This window comes from Sphaerodactylus townsendi, linkage group LG01 (genome assembly GCF_021028975.2).
Source record: "Sphaerodactylus townsendi isolate TG3544 linkage group LG01, MPM_Stown_v2.3, whole genome shotgun sequence".
NCBI lineage: Eukaryota > Metazoa > Chordata > Lepidosauria > Squamata > Sphaerodactylidae > Sphaerodactylus > Sphaerodactylus townsendi.
The window spans coordinates 161,279,811-161,300,538 of NC_059425.1; the positions used below are offsets into that span (position 1 = coordinate 161,279,811).

General features: G+C 43.3%; 1 protein-coding gene across 3 annotated transcripts in view; it reads left to right on the top strand.

The window, feature by feature from the left end:
* Positions 1-20,728, top strand: part of LPIN1 (lipin 1) — a 110,020-nt gene that overhangs the window by 23,341 nt on the left and 65,951 nt on the right. For all 3 annotated transcript variants that reach the window (XM_048498772.1, XM_048498745.1, XM_048498754.1), the window contains exon 2: positions 19,117-19,173. In XM_048498772.1, the coding sequence (XP_048354729.1) occupies positions 19,117-19,173 (57 nt within the window). The remainder of the gene's footprint in view (positions 1-19,116; positions 19,174-20,728) is intronic.

Here is a 20,728-nt window from a genome sequence, read left to right on the forward strand (position 1 = left end):
GGGACTTTTTAGTTTGGAGAGGAGGCGGCTGAGAGGGGGATATGATTGAAGTCTACAAAAGAATTATGCATGGGGTAGAAAATGTTGACAGAGAGAAATTTTTCTCTCTTTCTTTCACAATACTACTAGAACCAGGGCATTCATTGAAAATGCTGGGAAGAATCTGGAGGACTAATAAAGGGAAACACTTCTTCACGCACGGTAGTGATTTCACAGTGTTTGGAATATGCTGCCACAGGAGGTGGTGATGGCCCAACTAACCTGGATATAGCTTTAAAAGCGCTGGGCTCTGGGACAGATTTATGGAGGAGGAAGTCGATTTATGGCTACCTAATCTTGATTCTCCTTTGATCCTGAGATTGCAAATGCATAACAGGACCAGGTGTGTGATCGGGAGACTAACAGCCTTGCAGAAGGCCATTGCGTTCACATCCTACATGTGAGCTCCCAAAGGCACCTGGTGGGCCACTGCGAGTAGCAGAGAGCTGGACTAGATGGACTTTGGTCTGATCCAGCTGGCTTGTTCTTATGTTCTTATGTTCTTATGTTCTTAGGTATTTCAGTTGGGGATAAGGATTAAGGATGTTAGACAAAAGTTGTGTAGAAAGGCTTTAAATTGGAATCAGAGAGAAGACATGACATCACATCATTTGGTGGTTCAGGAGAGTACTTACCCGAATGGAAAGCACATCTATCAATGACTACTAGCCATTTACATCCAAATAGTAAACTTCTGAAACCCATTGCTAAGAGGCAGGGGAAAACCTTGGCCTCTGTGCCTTGCTGTCCCTCCGCAACAACTGGTTGGCCAGCTGTGTGAAACAGGATGCTGGACAAGATGGACCACAGATCTGACTGCAAAGTCACCTCGTATTTTCTTATGTTCATACAGGTATGAGGGGATGCATGGCAAAATGGCAGCATTTATTTAACAATGCTGCACGTTTGATTCCACCTCCCCTATTCTCTCAGTTTAAAGGAAGTACTGGTTTTAAAGTATCTGTCATGTCCTCAAATAATAGAACACTGAGAAATAATGGTTGCGACAATGTAAAGAAAATGCGCAGAGACAGTTATTAACAATACAATGCATTAAGCTGCTGGATGTATTGATGCAGCCATTCCTTCTTTTCATTGTATTTACTATGCCATAAATTAAGGGTAGATCAAGGGTAGATTAGATCAATATAAGATATCCATGAAATGTCTGAATCATAAAGAAAGAGCTGGCAGTTCACAAATCATTAGGCAATGGCACTGTTCCAGATGGGATTGGGAGCTCTCTAGCTCTGACACAGCTGACAGAAGCCATCTTTTGATGATACCCAAAACCAGACATCTCATTGCTTGCAATTTAATGAAGGTCAATTGACATTTGGATCCTTACCTCAACTGGACTCAGAGAGGGAGGAATTAGTTTGTTACAGGATGTTTGGCCAGATTTTACCCCACTGAGGGACTTTAGTGATGGGTGGGAAATAAGTATGCAAATACAAAACAAAAACAAAGGATCTTTTGTCAATGTATATGAGTTTTGTTCCTGCACAATATTCCCAAGAGAAAGAGTAACAGAGGCCCTTTCCGCACTGTGGAAAGGGTGCCCCTGCACCGGCAGAAATTCTGCCAGTGGAGGGGTGGGGGCCATTCGCACGGGAGCGTGTGAGCGACTCCCGCAGAGGCCGGCGCGGGAGAGGCGGCTCCGCATGGAGTCGCCTCTTCCCCGTCCCCCCCACTCACCTCGTCGTCCTGCATTGCTCTGCTGGACTCCTAAGACCCGCCCACGCTGCCCTCCGACCTCCAGGGGTTGGAGGACAGTGAGGGAGGGTCTCAGCAGTCCAGTAGAGTGACGCAGGACGACGAGGTGAGTGGGGGGGACGGGGAAAACAGTGTGTTCCCGGCGGTGCCGTTTGTACCGTGCCGGCGGGAACACGCTGTTTTCCAAAAACCTCCCTCCTGGAGGTTTTTGGAGGTGGCCTGATGCCGCTCTGGGGGAGGTGGAGGGGAGCCAGGTCGGTGCTGCTGCGTTTCAGCAGCGCCGGCTGTGCGAACAGCTCCCTGAGGACGGCGCCGTATTTGGTATATATTTATTTACCAGCACTCAAACATACAACTAGAGACATACCAAATCTGTACAGCTCTAAAATCATGAATACAACTATGCAAGTAAAACAAAGAATAAAACTATCCTCCCCCTCCCAATAAACATGCACACAAAAATAATGGTAAAACTAATTTCTTGGTGGTCAGTCCTAAGTCTGTTGGATGTTAAGTTAATTTTATGGATTGGAAGTGATAATAAAGGTAGCCCATTAACTGAAAATGGTTCATATTGCTTTGACAATATATCCCTTGAAGTAGGGACATGATCATCTTATGCATGCTCTGTGACTCTTGTGTCCATGCTGGAATGTGCTCTGGACGTGGCAGAACAGATGCACTCTCTGAAAACTTTTCGCAGGGATCCCCATTGCACTTAGGTTTTCAAGGGAGTGCCCTTCAAAGCAACTAAGAGAACACGGAGGATCAAAATGAGGTGTCATCTGAGGAGAGGACAGGAGCCTTATGCTTGGAACACTTTTAAGCTGAGTAATTCCATCCTTGTCTTCCTACAGCTTCTCCCACAGCTCCCTCATGAATAAGATTTTGCAGTACTTAAAAGCTATGCGTGGACTCAGCAAAATGTGCATGAGGCTGTACATGCTGTGTTACTGTAGGATTTTAAACTGTCATTTCTGTGGGAAATGCTGAGGAAAAAATATCAACATTAGAAGAATGTACCACAGAAAGAGGGCTGTCACAAACAAGAATTTTGCTTGATTCATTGGCTGGCACTTTGTCTATTTCAGCATGAAACTACAATATGAGGCAAATAAGATGTTCCAAAAATTCCTCATTAAGGTTTTCAAGGCAACATATAAATTCTGTGAATAAAATAAAACAATCTGTTGTGGGAAAGGACACTTTAAGTCTCCTTACAAATGATCCCATTTTAGCCTATTCCCTCATCATTTCATATGGGCAGGATCATGTACAGTTGTTTTCGAATATTGTCTTTGCTGGATTATCCCACAGATATATAAAATGTGATTGGGGCTTGAAACTGATCTTCAGGAGTAAGGCCTTACTTTGAATCTCCCCAAGCAGAAAATAAGAGCATCCCTTCATTTCGCAAAAATTTCTAGCATCAAACTTCCCATTATCTTAGACTTTTGTTCAAACATTCCTTAAGAGTTCATAGTGAGTAATGAATTATCCCTTTGTTTATCTTTCTGTAAATGAAATTATGATTTCTTCTCATTTGATGGTAGAAACATGCCTGAATAAATAAGATTAGCTCAAGCCACATGTATGGATGAAATCTGAAAAGAAGGTCCTCCATTTTTCCAGTGTTTAGTTAATTTGATCCATCTGTTGGAGAACCACTACTACCTTCCCGGAGACCTTTGAGCAACATTGTGAAATGTCTCACGGCTGATCTGCATTTAATCTATTTGCCTAATGAGCAATGATTTTCATATGTTCAAGAACTTAGAGAATGGGTGGAAGATGGTCATAATTAGATCAAAGAAAACTAAATTTGACAAATGCTGTAGTGAGGGCCTATTCAGAACATCCACGCCATGTTCAGGTGTTTATTTTATTAAAAATCTGATATTTCATTGTCTTTGTTTTTCCTTTTCTTCTTCCTTATTCCCTTCATGGCCCAATCTGTGAAGTCATACTGTATATACTCGCGTATAAGCCAAGTTTTTCAGCCCTGTTTAAAGGCTGAGAAAAGCCCCCGCTGCTTATACTCCAGTCACCATTTTTTATATATCACAAGGAGGCTGGGGGCGGGGCCAGAACAACATCCCTGCCACTGGGAAGTTGCTTGTTGAGGGTGAAGGGGGAACCCTGAGGCACCCTGGCTGGCTGGGCTTCCTTAAACCCCACAGAGGGAGCTCCTTATTTGGGCAGTGACATCAGGGGAGTCACTGCCCAAATAAGGAACTCCCTCTGCCTGCCTGCTGGGTTTGACAAAGCCCAGCTAGCTGGCAGGCAGAGGGAGCTCCTTATTTGGGCAGTGACTCCTCCTGATGTCACTGCCCAAATAAGGAGCTCCCTCTGCCTCCTGGCTTATACCCCAGTCAATAAGCTTTCCTAGGTTTGGGCAGTAAAATTAGGTGCCTGGGCTTATACACGGGTCGGGTTATACACGAGTTTATATGGTACTTAAAATTTTTCCAAGACTTACGGTAGCATCCTAAGCAGAGTTACAGAAGCTGTCTAAGTCCTGTCTTTAAGTCAGTGGGCTTAGAAGGGTTCTGTGACTCTGTTTAGGATATCAGTGTTACAGTACTGAAGCCATTTGGACATTCATGGCTGGGAGATATATTTTGCTGTTTACGTCCAAATGTATTACAAAGAACATGTGCACGGTAACAAATAGCTCACTGTGTTTGTTCTGAGAATAGGACAAGTTAAGTATTGATATTGTTATGATGAATGTCTTTTGTTTCCAGCTCTTAGCTGGTGCCTAGAGATCTTGTGAGTATTTCACATCTCAATATTGTGCTCTGAAACTTGTAAACACGCAAACTGACTTGGGGTAAGCTCACTTGTCCAGCTTGCCTGATCAGGATATATAGGCCTAAATCAGATGACACATGAGGCATTTTATACAGAAACAAAGAAGCTGGCTTGGAAATGGATTTTTAAAAGCACGTTGTGGTAAAAGTGCTCAGGAAAACAACAGAGGAAATGTGAAGATAATTTTTTTTCCGGAACCAGAGGAAAAAACATGTGGAATTGAAAGGAAAACAAGCAGCATTGGGTAGCAAAATAACATTGTAAATACTTGAGCAGAAAAGGCTGTAGAGTGTCCCCCTGATCCAATGACATAAATTCCAGTTTTACACCAGGAGTGAGGCTGCGCATTAGCTCATTGCCAGACAGCCTCCCCAATTCCGCAATTCCGCCACCATTCACATGAAGATTTGGCAAAGTAACCAGGAGGCATCGGTTAATTGATGGTAAAAACTGTTTGGGGTTGTATAGTGGTTAAGAGCAGGTGGATTCTAATCTGGAGAACTGGGTTTGATTCCCCACTCCTCCACCTGAGTGCCAGAGGCTTATCTGGCGAACCAGATGTATTTCGGCACTCCTATATTCCTGCTGGGTGACCTTGGGCTAGTCACAGTTCTTCGGAACTCTCTCAGCCCCACCTACTTCACAAGATGTCTGTTGCGGGGAGGGGAAGGGAAAAGAGTTTGTAAGCGACCTTGAGTCTCCTTAACAGGAGAGAAAGGTGGGGTATAAATCCAAACTCCTCCGGTTCTTCTTCAGAGGCAGGTGTTTTTTTTGCTGGGGTAGATATTCTACAAATTCCTTTCCCCTCAGCAGCCCCTGCATGCCCCAAAACCCTCCACTAAGGATCAGGAGAACCTCCTAAACAAACTCCACCATGGGGAACTGCAATGAAAAGGGGGAATCAGGAAAAAAATGCCTTCCTCTCTTCCACCAGTGAAGGAAGCCTAGCAGAGTTAATTTCTATTTGCTTAACAGGAAGCTGAGCAGAGGTGGGATCCAGCAGGTTCTCACAGGTTCCCGAGAGTAGGTTACTAATTATTTGTGTGTGCCGAGAGGGGGTTACTAATTGGTGATTTTGCCACGTGATTTTTGCCTTAGTTACGCCCCTCCTCTCAGCAGTAGCGCGCAGAACTTGAAGCAGTCTAGCAGGAGGTGGACCGGCGTGCGTGGCAGCCTGCGCCTGCGTGCATTCATTTCCCGCCCAAGGACCGGCGCAGCAGCTGCGTCCTTGCCACAGCCCCACCCAAGAATGCCCCGCCCCCCGGAATGCCCGGCCACGTGCCCCGCCCAGCCCCATTGGCGCTACGCCACAGTTTGAATCCCACCATGAGAACCTGTTACTAAAATTTTTGGATCCCACCACTGGAGCTGAGGACATATTTTTGCCTGATTTCCTTCTTCATCCTATTCCTATTTGCTATAGTATATTGTGCATTTTGTTTATTAGGATTCTCAGGCTTGGGTAATAGGTTTCTGGGGTATGGAGGAGGCTGCTCGGAAGAGGAGGACACAGGAAAAGATCTGCCTCTGCAGGCTCCAATGCACCATGTGTATATGATAGGAATATATGCAATGTTGAATCTGTTCTAGCAAACAAAGTGGATTGCCCAAGGATTTTATGACATCATTCATACCCCACATCTTCCTCAGATAGAACAGCTACGTCAGAAATCAAAAATTCAAAGAATATTATGCAATCAAGAGCCTTCTATTGCCAACCACAAGACTGTCACCCACAGTCCATTTTCTGGAACCTTCTCAAATTCACATGACTTGGCATTGCAGCTTGAGTCTTACTACAGCAGTCTTATATAATGGTTTCTACAGTGGATATTGACAAAAGAATGCCAAAGGAGATTTTAAGAGACATTATACCACTTCCAGGGGAGTGGCCATAATGTTCCTCAGTAGGTAGACAGGTTTTGAAGTAAAGAAAGTTGTAAATAGCAGGGCCACAGAACCATAATGTAGGAAGTACTAAGTGAGATGTAATTAGATAACATTGAAACATAATGACGGAAAGCCCAGTAACTATTCTCAATAGCAATAATTAGTGGTAACATCATTTTCTACATTTGCTGAGCTAGTTAACATTTGAAATAGTTGAAGAATCTCAAATTTTTGATAAGCCAGCTGTGATGGCTAAGGAATCGCACATTTTGCTCAGCTGTAATAACTGAAAAAAATCTCAAGTCGTTTCTAAATCTTCATGAGGTAATAATTTAGTCATTTCTCACTGGAGTGTCCCTTTTGCTGGAGAATGAGTTATAAATCACTATGTTTACTTTTCACATATTCAACAGTATAATGCAGCCAGCAGTAATTCACACATGTGCATCCTAATTCAGCATGATGGTAGTCCTAATTTCTCTCCTTGCGCACATACTTGTTCTTGCCACTCATGAGCCAATTGCATAAATACATAACTGAAAAATTAAGTGGTCAATCAACTATTATAAACGAAAATGTTGTTTTTTTTAACAGCCTTTGACTGTCGTTGTTATTTCACACATGAACATTTTTCCACAGCCTTATAGGAGACATAGTGCCCTGCCCGCATCATTTACTTAGCTGGGGGAAAATCAATTTCACCTACTGAATAGATGCAAAAGTGAGTTGCAAGGCGAAGGACATGAAGCTGAAACACCACAACTAGGATCACCAATGGGTCATTCCTGGGGATTTGGGGGTGGGGTGCCTGGGGAGGGGGAAACTGAAAGAAGGATTTCACCTAAAATCTGTGGTATTCCACAGTCTGACCTTTGAGGCTTGCATTTTCTCCAGCGAAACAGGTTTGTATTTTGGAGGTCAGCCAGGATTGTGGGAGAATGCCAGACCCCAGGCTGGCAACCCTAACTACAGCTGCTGCCTCTCCACAAAAAGCAATTTGGAAGTTGTTTGAGCTGTCTGATGGTGAGGAAAGGTTGTTCAAGCCTTAGCTCAAGAATGACTGGAGCTGTCAAATGTTGTATGCTGGCCAGCTGAACCCGTTTGCTGTGCAGCTTGCATCATCCTCAACAGATATCTGGATTTGGGATGTGGTATTGTTTCCCAATTGCATAGGAAATTTGAAGCAGTGCAGAGAGCCAAACCATGAATCTCCCTGTGTGCTTGGCCTGCTCACACCCAAGCCATTTCCTTAAACATCAGACTAAATCTTCCTTGGTTTAACTTTCTGCAGACTCACTGCCAATCAGGCAAGATTCTGGGCTTTCCCCACTACAGAAGGGAGCTAAGGTCGACTCAGTTCCCTTCAGTGGAGGGTGATTCCAGGCTGTCCCCACAGCAACTTATTTGACCCCCTGGAACTGAGCTAAGTGGGCGGGATCATCTTGGTGCCTGTTTCGCTCCTCGATCGTGATTGGCGCTTGTGTTACGGCAGGAAACGGGAGCGTTCTTTTTTTTTACAGTTTTTACAGTTTACAGTTACATGCGCTTTCTGCCCGCCACAACTCTCCCGTTCTGCACATTCCACAAAAGCAGCTCGTGATTGGTTGAATGGATGAGGTGTCATTTCGATGCTTCCCCACTTCGAAGCGGTATTGACCTTGTTCCGGCAGAAAAGTGTAGTTCATAACTGCGAAAAGGATGTCGCAGTTCTGAGCGGGAAGAACTGAGACAAAACAATGTTGAGCTCGGTGGCAGTGGGGATTCACTGAGGCGAACCTAGGTAGAAACCAGTACGACTCTGTCAGTGGGGAAAGCCCCTTGAAAAACAAGGTGGTCTCCTGAGCAATGGAAATTGTATGAAAACAGCAAGCAGAGTTCTGGCTGTCCACTGAGTTTTCTCCCTTAGTTCCATGTTTCTTCCTTGAATTTGGACCAGCCTTTTCCTTTAGAGGCAGTGTAGTATAGGGGTTAGAATGAAGGGCTAGGATTCTGGGGGATTCAGGCTCACTCAGATCCCTACTCTGCCATGAAAACGTGTAGTGCTTGGACCACATCTTTTACTCTCTGTCTCTCTCTGTCTCTGTCTCTCTCTGTCTTGTTACCTTCATAGGATTGTTGTGAGGATAAAATGGAGGAGGGCAGAACAATGTGTGCCACCCCGAGCTTCTTGGAGGAAGGGAGAGATTAAAATGTGAATAAATAAAACAGTAATTTTCAAGTTTAAACCAAAATACTTGATTTCTTGGGGTATTTATGTGGCCCAAAGCTGGAAACTGTTGTTTTTTATTGCCTTTAAATGCACCTTTTTTGCTTCATTATTTAATGAATCATGTCAGCCTACAGAACATGGACACATACATACACATTTTCTTTTCTTTCGTGGATCTTTTATAGCAGAAGATGTATGGGAGACCTATGGGAGTCTGCACCATCCTGTTACATTCAGCACTGAACATACATCCTTAATTTTGGCATTGGATAATTTACTTTACAAATGTGAATCAGTGTTTGGTCAGAACATTAAATGTTTTGCCCTATAATATTCAAAGTTCACTTGTGGTTTATGTGGCTTTTCCACGGCTAAGAGTTATAGCATTTGAATGTTATTTATAACTCTGCAATGTAAAGTAGTGTCAACTTTCATTCTACTGTGTCCTCTCCTCAAATGCTTGGCTAGTTTCCCAGATAATCACGAGCTGGTTATATCACTACATGAAGAAAGTTGTTTTCAAGACTTGAGTATACAATGTTGTTTTTATTCCCAAAGGTTTGACATCACATTGCTTGAAACACTTGAAGAATTGCTTAACATACTTAACATATTGCTAAACACATTTACTGTTGCTGACATTCCTAACCAGGTTCTGCTGTTCCCTATGCCTTTCAGAAAAAAAAGAAGAAGAAGCAAGCTCAAACCCTTCTAAACTTGTGCTTGGATTGCATGTGGATGAGGTAGCTGGATTTGGAGGTCTCTGGTGACACTAGAGCTGCCAGTTTGCCTGCCAAGGTGGGCCAGGTCCTTCCCCTGTTCTCCATTCACCCACTACTGTTTAATGAAACAGTGGGAGATGAAATGGAGGGGGGAGGCAGCTTCAGAGAATATTATGATGTCACTTCCAGTTGTGTACCTGGAAGTGATATCATGGTAGCATATGATGTTAGATGCTGTAGCCAGCCTGGTGTAGTGGTTAAGAGTGGTGGACTCTAATCTGGAGAACCAGGTTTGAATCAGTGCCTAGAGCACAGTGCCTCAATTCCTAGAGCAGGTTTGATTCCCCACTCTACCACATGAGTGGCAGACTGTAATCTGGTGAACTAGGTTTGTGTTCCCACTCCTACACATGAAGCCTGCTGGGTGACTTTGAGTGAGTCACAGTTCTCTCTGAACTTTCTCAGCCCCACCTACCTGTTATGGGGAAGGGAAGAGAAGGCGATTATAAGCTGCTTTGAAACTCCTTAATAGAGAAAAACAGGGTATAATTACCAAGTCTTTGTTGCTTTTTCTAGGTATCCCTCAAAAACCATAGAGATCTGGCCAATTCGTAGAGCATCCTACAGTGTCAATTTCCATAGTCTCTGCCCCCCTCATCTAAAAGGTGATTGGATGCTGGAGCTGCACTCCCTGCACTCAACAATGACACAACTGAGTAACTGTGTCTGTTGTTCCCTTCAAGGGCAAGTCGCAGGGGGAGTCAGAGGTCTGCCATGGGAGTGGAGAATTGGTGCAAATTGCCTCCCCTTTGCAAAAATGATCAGCAGGATCCCAATTATGCTTAATAACTACCTTACAGCATCTAATTAGCAGCCTTGTGCAATAGCTCAACTGCAGCCTTACTGTATTTATTATCTTCTTTACTGTCTCATTGGAAGATACTCAGGGCTAAATTACTTCCTGTACAATCTTAAGCAAGTCATTTAATGCCACAGTCTCCTTATTTTGAATTAGTAACTCTCTCAGGAGACTACAGCACAGTTCAGTAAAAATGATGATAATGTTGCGTTAAAACAATAGCATGTGGCAGTCTTTCAAAGGAAATCTATGCAGAAGTGTGTGTGTGTGGAACTGATAACTGCAGTGATCGTTATCCCTTCCAACTCATTGGCACTTCCAAAAGTTGTTTTGAAAGCCTTCTCTCTGTACCATTTTTTTTAAAAAATAATTCATCTCACAAGTATATACTTCCATAATCTATACCACCTGTTCTTAAATACCAACCACCCAAGTATTCCCATTTTGATTTGTCAAAATGTTGGTGGATCTCCAAATCCTTCCATCTTCCCTCATTGTCTCATGCTGGACAGCCCCTTGCCAAAGGGTGCATGACGAGCTTCAGGAGCTTCTGTTCCGTTGTGTACTCAAAATAATACAGTGAGAACATAACACAGACAGCAAGGCTGAGTTCTTGCTGTGAATGAAGAATCTGCTATGACTACCCATGGAACACTGTATCTGTCCTCCCCTGAGAGAAGTGAATTCCAGGGTTATGTCACTTTGGGTAACTGAAATCTGTGGTGTATTTCAACAGGAAGCTCTCACCAGAGAAGCCCCATTGGGCAATAAGGAGCATTTTTTTGCAGGTTTTCTCTCCTTATTTGCTGGCTAAGATGCTGACAGATATTCAACTCCACCCATTCCGTGACCTCTGCTTGCCTTTAACTGGTAATTGAAATCTGAGGCATTTCAAAAGTAGTCTGTCATCAGCTCAGCATCATGAGGCACAGGATTCTTGGTGGGAACCAAAGGGCAAAAGCACAAGGTTGACAGGATGAGGCAGAGGTGTAGGGAGGGAAAATGGCATCTGGGGGCAAAACCTGCTCTGGGCGGCCGCCTGAGCGCCCCACTTACCTTACCCACTTACCTGGCAGGGCGGGGCCCAGCGGCTGCCCCACCAGGCTGCTCGTTCAACCAGTTGGATCAATTTGCTTGGAGAGACTCTACTGCCAACCCAGCAGCTGCCAGAAATGTGCAGTGCTTCAAGAGATTATCTGGAAATACAGCTAATCTGAGCGGTAATAAGCTTGAAATGGCTTTCAAGTGTAGCATTTCCATCCATCTCTTCACTTTGAGCCGTTGTGTGAGAATTGTCCCTTACTTCCTTGGAGCATAAAGACAGGAGAGGAATGTTGTGTGTCTTGGTTACAAGGTTATCTTGGTAAATGTGCCATGTACATTATTCTCTTCTTGACCTCGATATTCTTAAAATAAGGAAAGGGACCTTTCACATAAGCAAAAAATATAAAGTGAATGATTCTTATGAGTTGACTGAACAAGGCATGCCCAGAGGGAACCAGAGCCTATGACATAAGAATGGTAATAGCTTATTAATTGTTTTAATGGTTTTAACAGATTATTATTATTTTTGTATTGTATTTGTTACTTGGTTTGTGTCCTGACCTTTGAAAGAAAGGATATGGTCATGGTGGTGGTGGTGGTGGTGGTGGGGAAAGTAAGATAGTATACTTAATGATTGTAGATATTTCTTCAATGGACCCTAATTGCTAGGAAATCATAGAGTTGGATGGGGCCTATAGGGTCATCAAGCCTGACCCCCTGCACAATGCAAGAAATTCACAACTACCTCCCCTTCACATCCCAGTGACTCCTGTTCCATTCCCAGAAGATGGCAAAAAAAATCCCTTCAGGATCCCTGGTCAATCAAGCCTGGTGGAAAATTACTTCCTGATCCCAAAGTGGTGATCAACATTATCCTGGGCATGTAAGAAAAGGCCATGAGAGCCAAGCACTGATGCAACCCTTCCTGCCCTCCATCACATGATCTGTCTACATCCACAGAATCAGCATTGCTGTCTGTGATGGACTGCACAGGTAAATTAGATTCAAAGCACAAGCATGAACAACAAGCCACAGAGTAAAGAGATGGACAGCTGTGAGCGATAAGCTGCTCTATGCGCTGACTGGATGAGTGAACAGCTGACAAAAAAAGCTAGAAGAGACTGTACTCTGTGAGGGAGAAGGTGAACAGTTTTGGGTATCCTGCCTGTGAACTTGAGGAGCCTTAGCTGCGTGAGAAATCTACTCTGAGGGAATTCTCAGTCAGCGGGAAAATAGTCTGGACTGAAGTATTTTGAGTGTCAGCTCATGCTGAAAGCAGTGGTACTGTTGGGCCCTGACAGGTACACAGACATGTGAATTAGAAGATTGTTTTGGGGGAAATGCAGAAGCAGGGTTGCAGAGTAACTGACCATCCAGATCTTAAAATAGAACTGGAACCTGGCAACCAGGAAGCTTCCTTAAAGTAGAAAGGAAGGAGATATATCTTCTAGACAGAGGCAATTTATGCATGCACTGTCAGGAAGTTCCTTAAGCCAGGGCCCCTTCCTGGTTGCCAGACTCCAGCTCTGCTCCAATGTTGGGAACCCGAACTGCTCAGCTAGCCCTAAGAAGAGTAGGCAAATTCAATTACTGGCTAGTGTGGAGTATGGGTTCTTGAAATACAGTGACCACAAAAAAGCACAACTTATGATAGTTTGTTTAAGCTGAGTGCAAGTACAGACAAAACAGGCAAACCCTTTGAAAAACAAGAAGCTTTTCTGAACCCCAGGCTGAGTATTAACTTAAACCCAGAACAATAAGGCAGGCAGTTTCCACATAGTTACCCTTTGTTAGATCATTGCAAGCTGAGGCCAACTCTCTAGTCCATGCTTCCTGGCTCCACTCCTGGCTACTCCTGGGTCCCAATCCAGGGTCTGCAGAATGCACCTATGTGTGCCCCCTCTGGCCTCTTATCAAAAAAGCCCATGGGGGGTTTTTTGATTCCAAGACAATCAAACTAGTCCCATCCAGTTAAAATGACTGATGAACTTGATTGGTCCCTGCCCCCTGACTAAGCAAACTTCAATGTCATGTAGCCAAATGGTCACTCCTTCTCCCTCACCCCCGGATGAGCAGCCAATTAGCATTTTTGCTGGGGACCAAGCCAAGGACAAGAAACAAGCGGATGAACATATTTCACACCTGAATTATTGGAAACACATATGCAAGCCCACCTCCCCCGGTTTAGCTTGGCCCCTTGCTAATCACAAGACTCTACAAAATTACTTGAAACTCAGAAGATTACCTTCCACATCCTGTGATTTACAGAAATATCTTTAACAAAAGAAAACACATAAAGAAAGGAAGGACAGACCACGAATGCCTCTTTGGGGCCAAAAGAAATTTTGTGACATGTATGTCTTACCTCATGACTGTTTGCTTCACAGTAGGGGTTTCTTGCAGGGATTTTTTTTTTTTTGGTACAAGGATTCACCTGCAAAGTGTCTCTACCGGATCTGAGCCACCATTTTGTCACCAGCTGCCTTCTTATTGTTTCCATGCAACCATTTGGAATAGTTGCCTGCCACCATTTCCCCCCCTGGCTTCTTGGGTCTATCAATAGTTTGCTAGACCATGTCAATTGCTTGTCAATTTCATTGGGTCTGTCACTCCAGCAACAGACCTTCAGTGTGAAAAGAAAAAAAAGAAAAAGAAAAATGTCCTTCTGAAATGGTGGTCCAAGGAGTGGGAGAAACTGCTGTCTGGGTGGGGGAAAGGCAGAGAGGAGTGAGAGAAACGAAATAAAGCTAAATTCATGCTGAACTTCTTCGCTTTCTCTGTGAAGGGAGAGGAAAAGCCACACTTTCAGAGGTTTCAGAAATCACAGGTTTTGATCTGATCTGAAGGTGGGGTGACTGCCAAAGTGGCGGAAACAAGTGAAGAAGAAGAAGAATTTATTTACGGTCAATAATAAAATATGGCAGAAACAAGTGCATAACTGAGAATCAAATCCAAAGAGAATGTACACTATATACAAAAGAGGCCACAAGTGTGCAAATGGCCAAAGAAGAAAAATCCTAAGCCAGTTAGAAAGGGGAGTGGATTCTTAGGAGAATTCCCAGGTCTTTTGTATTTGAAACCTACAAAGGTTACCTCAGGCATGAGATTGTAAATTGGGTTTCTAACAGAAGATAGACTCAGGATACTGAAGTAACAGCACCAGCCTTCAAGAACCTAGTAGTTCTGAGAAGCTCTAAGTAGTAGCTAACTGATTCATGAAATCATAGTTCCAATAAACAAAAATATCCCCACTCCTATAACTAAGACACTGTGAAATAAATGCTTAATTACTCTTTTGAAAGCCTGTGAAAATAACTGAAAATTGTTCATAGATACATTAATACATTTCACCACTGTTTGAAAAAAAAATCTTCTAATACCATCCTTGTTATCTAACGATTTTTAATTTTTTTGTTGGATTTAAGTAATTCTCGAGTGCCATTATAAAGGGGTATGTATGTTTTGAAATAAAAGAGGCATTCTACATATTTTCAGTAGTTCCTGGGGCTGAACTAAAAGCTAGAGAAATATCTTCCTAAGGCTAGGACAATATTATAGCTACAAAGAGTGGGGTATTACCAAAAGCGACTCAGTCTCTGCTGGGAAAATCTCCTCCATGGTGTGCAAAGATTGTAGAGTTGTCTCATTGTCAGACAGCCATCTAGCCTCTGCTTAAAAATCTCCAAAGCAGAAAAGCCCACCATTTCTTGAGGAAGTGGTGAGGAATCGCTCTGTCAGGACATTCTTCCTAATGTTTAGCTGAAAACTCTTTTGATTTAATTTCAACCCTTTGGTTCTGGTCTAACTTTCTGGAGCAACGGAAAACAACTCTACACCATCTTCTATATGGCAGCCCTTCAAATATTGAAGACAGCTATCATACCACCTCTCAGTTGTCTCCTCTGCAGGCTAAACATACAGACCTCCTTCAGTCTTTCCTCATATAACTTGGTTTCCAGACCCCTCACCATCTTTGCTGTCTTCCTCTGGACATGTTTCTGCTTGTCTATATCCTTCTTAAATTGTGGTGTTCAGATCTGAATACTCTAGGTGAGATCTAACCAGAGATTTAGTCCAAGCACCCATAGGAGGTTTGGAGTAGGTGAATTTGAACAAAAGGTCCAGTTCAGATTCCAGATTAGACTAGGGTTGCCAAATGGAACTGATGTGTGGACATGAGAGCTCTGTTGGAGTGATGGTGTGACATCATTTCCAGAACAAACCTGGAAGTGAAAGTGTATTGCCAAAGGCTTTCATGGCCGAAATCACTAGGATCAGTGGTGGGATCCAAAAATTTTAATAACAGGTTCCGATGGTGGTGGGATTCAAACAGTGGCGCCACCGCACACACGCACCTCCAGTCCCTATTGGGCAGGGAGGTTGCTTTAGTAACCTTGTCTCAGCACTCAGAAAAAATTAGTAACCACTTCTAGAGAAGTGGTGAGAACTGGTTGGATCCCACCTCTGACTAGGATGTGGGTTTTCCAGGTTGTATGGCCATGTTCCAGAAGTATTTTCTCCAGATGTTTAGCCTGCATCTGTGGCTGGCATCTTCAGAGGATAGATGCCAGCCACAAATGCAGGCGAAACGTCTGGAGAAAATACTACTAGAATACAGCCATACAACCCAGAAAACCCACAACATCCTGAAAATGAAAGTATTGTGCTGATGAGACACTCCAGGATTCACTGGAAACTTTCTGGTTTTGCCATAGAGTTTACAGTGAATCTTAGAGTGCCATGTAAATGCAATCTTTTAACTTCCATATGTTCTCCCTAGAAGATACATCCCATCATTGCTCCAGTGGCAATTTTTGGAGCATTTCTCCCTGGTACCCTCCTGAATGGCTGTTGGAGGCTGCTGCTGTATGATCTGCTGCTACAATAGGAGAGGTGAAATAACCAAAATTGCACAATACGCAACTTACAGTTAAACAGGATTTCAACAATTTACCTCAGTAAAATTAACAATTTTTTCAACAATTTACCTCAGTAAAATTAACAAACATAAACAGTGAGGCTAAATAACAAGCTTCATAGAAACTGTTCCAATTCCAATCAAGCATTTCTTGTGTAATTGGAACAGTTGGGGCAAAGCTTGTTATTTAGCCTCGCTGTTTGTTTGTTAATTTCACGAAAGCAAACTGTTGAAGTATTCAGTCCTGTTTGACTGCAAACCGTATATTGTGCAATTTTGCTTATTTTGCTGGCTCTAGTTGCACAACCCCCGCACTTTTGTGGAACACACTGCAGCAGGAGATGCAGCAGTCCTGGAGGAGTCGGAGAAAGAATCAAACAGACACTGCTCTGAGTTGGCTGAAGCATTATGTGATGCAGGATCTCTCCCTCTCCCTCTCTGGGGTCAAATATAGGGTGGTAGATCTGCTGCCTTGTGCAATGGCCACTGTGCCTCCCTCTCCTCACTTTCTGTGTATTTTCAAGTAATGCTACTTCAACCTACAAAAATGCCACATGCCTCCAGTGCTCTCTCTTACTCTCAAGGGAGCCAATGCAGGTAAAGAGCAACTATGACTGAATGCGGCCGCCATTGCCGGCCGGGAAGGGCACAGTGAAGGGGAAGCCTTAGAAGGGGAAGCCTTAGAAGGGCGGAAGCAAGCGGCAGACATTCCTGTTGTGTGATGCTGCTCTGTCGTGACATCACCAGAAGGTGCTGGGCTGGCTGCTTTATAAGACACTGTCCGGCCCTTGCTCCTTCCTTTTGTTACCGCGCTGCCAGGGTAACTTTTACTCTGCCAGCGCAGAGAAACAGAAACGGGACCCAACACAGCAAGAATAGTGAAAATAAAAATGAATTTATTGAGATGCTGACCTACGTGTTAGCACCTCCACACCATGGCAACTGCGCTGCCTAGCAGCTTTACAACAACCTTTATACACGTTCTCCCGCCCGGGAGTCCGGGGGAATACAGGACAGCCTACAACCATTCATTCACAAAATACATAGCAACCAATCATACATCTACAAATACATAGGAACCAATTAGAGTCCAGTGGGCAGTCCCTTCTTGAATTTCGTGGCCGAAGTAGGGCGAGGCGATGACATAGGTACAGGCGGGAAAAACACAAAAGAATCCTTTGGGTGCTTGGGGTCAGGAAATGAAACCTAACAACGACGGCACCCTTATCTGCCTGCTGGTGGGATTAAGGCAGATTGAGGCGCTTCTTCCGGGGTCCCTTTTGTCAACGTCCATTCATGGTTATAGCAAATGAAAGGGACATGCCCAGGTGGAGCAGGGGTGGATTCCTGCCTTGAGCAAAGGAGGTTCCATGCAGACCCAAATATAAAACACAACAGTAATTCCTACATCCTACCTAATATAGCTTTTTCCTATCCAATTTATGAAGAAATAAAAACATAATTTCACCTTTATTTAAAACAAGATCAGAAATGGAATAAATCATTTCTGACTCGGCTATCACTTTCCAGCATGCTGCCGACGAGTTTTCCACCCACCTCTCCCTATTTTTGGCAATGTTAATTCATGTATTCTTTGTCATAGCCAGATGAGCAGGTTGCTGATGGGAACTGATCTGTTGGGGATGGGGGGCCAGGGAGCTACCCCTCTTGGGGGGAACCTCCGTAAGAGTTTTGTGGGGTGGAGCAAGCCGCCTGTCGGGATGCCCAGGCAGGGGCTACTGAGGCGTGCGCCCCTGAGCAGTAAATGGATTTTCAGCATGTGGCCTTCTGCCCAGCCGAGTTCCACTACTTACATTTTCCTCCAATAGGTGGGTTGGAGGAAAGGCTCACTGGGGGACAGTACTTGGGCTGCCCAGCTTACAGATCAGATTCCATGCTGCGCCTCACGCTTCTTTGCATATTTGTCAATAAATGGTTTGGCTATGGCCAAAATTTTTACCCACAGTGCTGAGTGTTTTCTGTCTGGGGACCCTGAACAATACCAGTCCCACCTCGGGTGGCAAACACTACCTCTGGAACTTTTCAGCCCTTGAGAAGTGGGGCATGTGTTAACAAAAGTTGTGTATGTATCAATAACTACATGGTTTATGACAGAATTGCATCTATGTGAACCTCCGGGGATTGGGCGGTATACCAAATTAAATAAATAAATAATAATAATAAATAATAAATAGTTCAATCTTTAGTGAGCTGAGCATTCTAAACTTCTTAATGTTTGTTTAGAAGTATAATAAAACAGGAGTCTAGCAGTACTTTAAAAACTTTATAAAATTATTCCAACATAAATTTTTGCCAGTGAGAGTTCCTTTCATCAGGTGCATTGATTTGTATACCCATTAGACAGATACTTTGATGTTCATAACCAAAAGAGCAGGGAGTGATGTTACAAAGAGAGGCCTCTTGAAAGTAAGATCCAATAAAACAAGTCCGCTCTCTCACAATTCAGTCCTAAGAACACTTTCCTGGGATGATATCCACTGAACAAATCTGAATAAGATTCTGAGTAAACCAGCTTTGGATGGCACTGTCAGAGTATCTTCTGTAATTTAGAGTACATAAAGTTGACATTTGTTGAGAGTAAAAAAAGTAAGTTTTTATGTAAATTCGGGATTCAACAGCTGTAGTGGATATCTGAAACCATTCTCAATGGTAGTAAAAGTTTGCAGCAAATGGATACTTCAAACGATGCTAGACGAATGCTAGCAAATGGATACTTCAAATGCAAATGCAAATGCTAGCAAATGGATACTTCAAACAATGCTAGAGGGGAAACACGATTTTGTGGCAAAGCAGGGAGACTATAGAGAGTTTTAACAGATTGGTGTGATAACTCATTTGAATAATGAATAAGTTGTAATTTTTATTCTTTCTGTTTTGCTTTCAGATTCCACTGATGAAGGATCCTGGTTGGATCCGGAATGTCTGGACACGTAACCTGAATGTGAGTGTGGGTTTTTATTTTGTTTTTGGGGTTTTTCTGTTAGCCTTTCTGGGTGAATCCATCTGTGAGCAACCTGTGGGTAGCAATTTGATGAGATGTGCCACGGATTGAGAATTTAAAGACTCCAGATTCCCCATAAAACCTTGCAGAGTTTTGCTTTAGATGTCACTTGGATATTGTTCATAAATTTGGGAGATTGCAACATGCAGATCAGAAATTAGAAAAGGCTAAGCCAGAATCATTACATGCCCCCTTCCTCCAGGCCCGCACGTTTGGATTGCTCCCTAAATGATTCATCTTTGTCTACGCATGTGACTCCCGCATGGGGTCAGTTTATTTATGCATATCCAGAGTCCTTTGTTCATAGTTCAGCTATTGTTTTTAAAAGCTTTGGGTCTCGTGTCATGTGGTCTATCAAGAAGGTTGTTACAGGATGTTGTGATGGCTTTATCAGCAAGCAGATCTATGAGAAGCCTTAGTCAGGTAGCTAAAGGCTGTTCTTGCTTGTCATTAGCAGATAATGACTCATATATTATGATAAAGGTAACTTGACATCAATAGGAACTACCATGTTATATTTGATTGATCAATACATCTTTGTCGGTGTTTGTTTATTTGGGAAAAAAGATAAAAAGGCATAGTAGAGGACTGGAAGAGGTCCTCATAATAGCTGTAAATGGACTGCAGCTGAAAGGTATCATATGAAGCTGCTGATTTTTGTGGTCAATTAATATCAAACTATAATTGATTAAATTATCTCGATAATAAGTATCTCTGTCTAAACAGGAAGAGCACACATAAGCAACATGTGCCGCTATTAGTAATCACTATACACTGTTTCCAGGTCTGTTCTGGTTCCTGTAAAGCTGGTGTGCTTTGGAAGTTTCTAGTTAAAACTTTGTAGGCAAATGGAGACCAATTCAGATTAGGACTGTGATGGGGAGAAGGCACCTAAGCCCTCTCCTGAGTCACTTCCCTAATCTGAAATGAAGTTGGAAAGCTGCTAGTTGGTCCTTTGGGAAACTTCATGTGTGCTGATGGGATTGTCCAACAAAACAAATTGTGGTTCCCTGTGGCCATTTCAAGTCAGAAAAATGGTGGGAGGTAAGGAAGTGTGTTGCAATCTTGATCTGAATCTACAGTGTGCTGCAATCTGGATCTGAATCAGTCCCCACATACCAGAGAAATTGACTAGCAGCTGGAAACTCCCTGTGAATGTCTTCTTGACAGGACCTGGAGAAAACCCAGGAATGGATGAAGGAACATTGGGTCATATAGTTAGGTTGCAGAAAGCCACAGAAGCAAGGCTTTCAAACCCAAATGATATCTGCTAGAGTCACCTCATGAGTACAGGTAAGGGATACCTGTATTGCTGTTAGCGGACATTGAGAAGACCTTGTGTCATGGTCAGAGCAAACTGTTCTCTGTGTAGACAGGAAAATGTATGTTGGGGGAGCATCATTTCAGTGGTGCAGTTTGTACTAATATGTGGAATCTCCACTGTAATTCTGCATGCTGCTAATCCTGGAAAAGGAATGACCAAACAGTGAAGAGA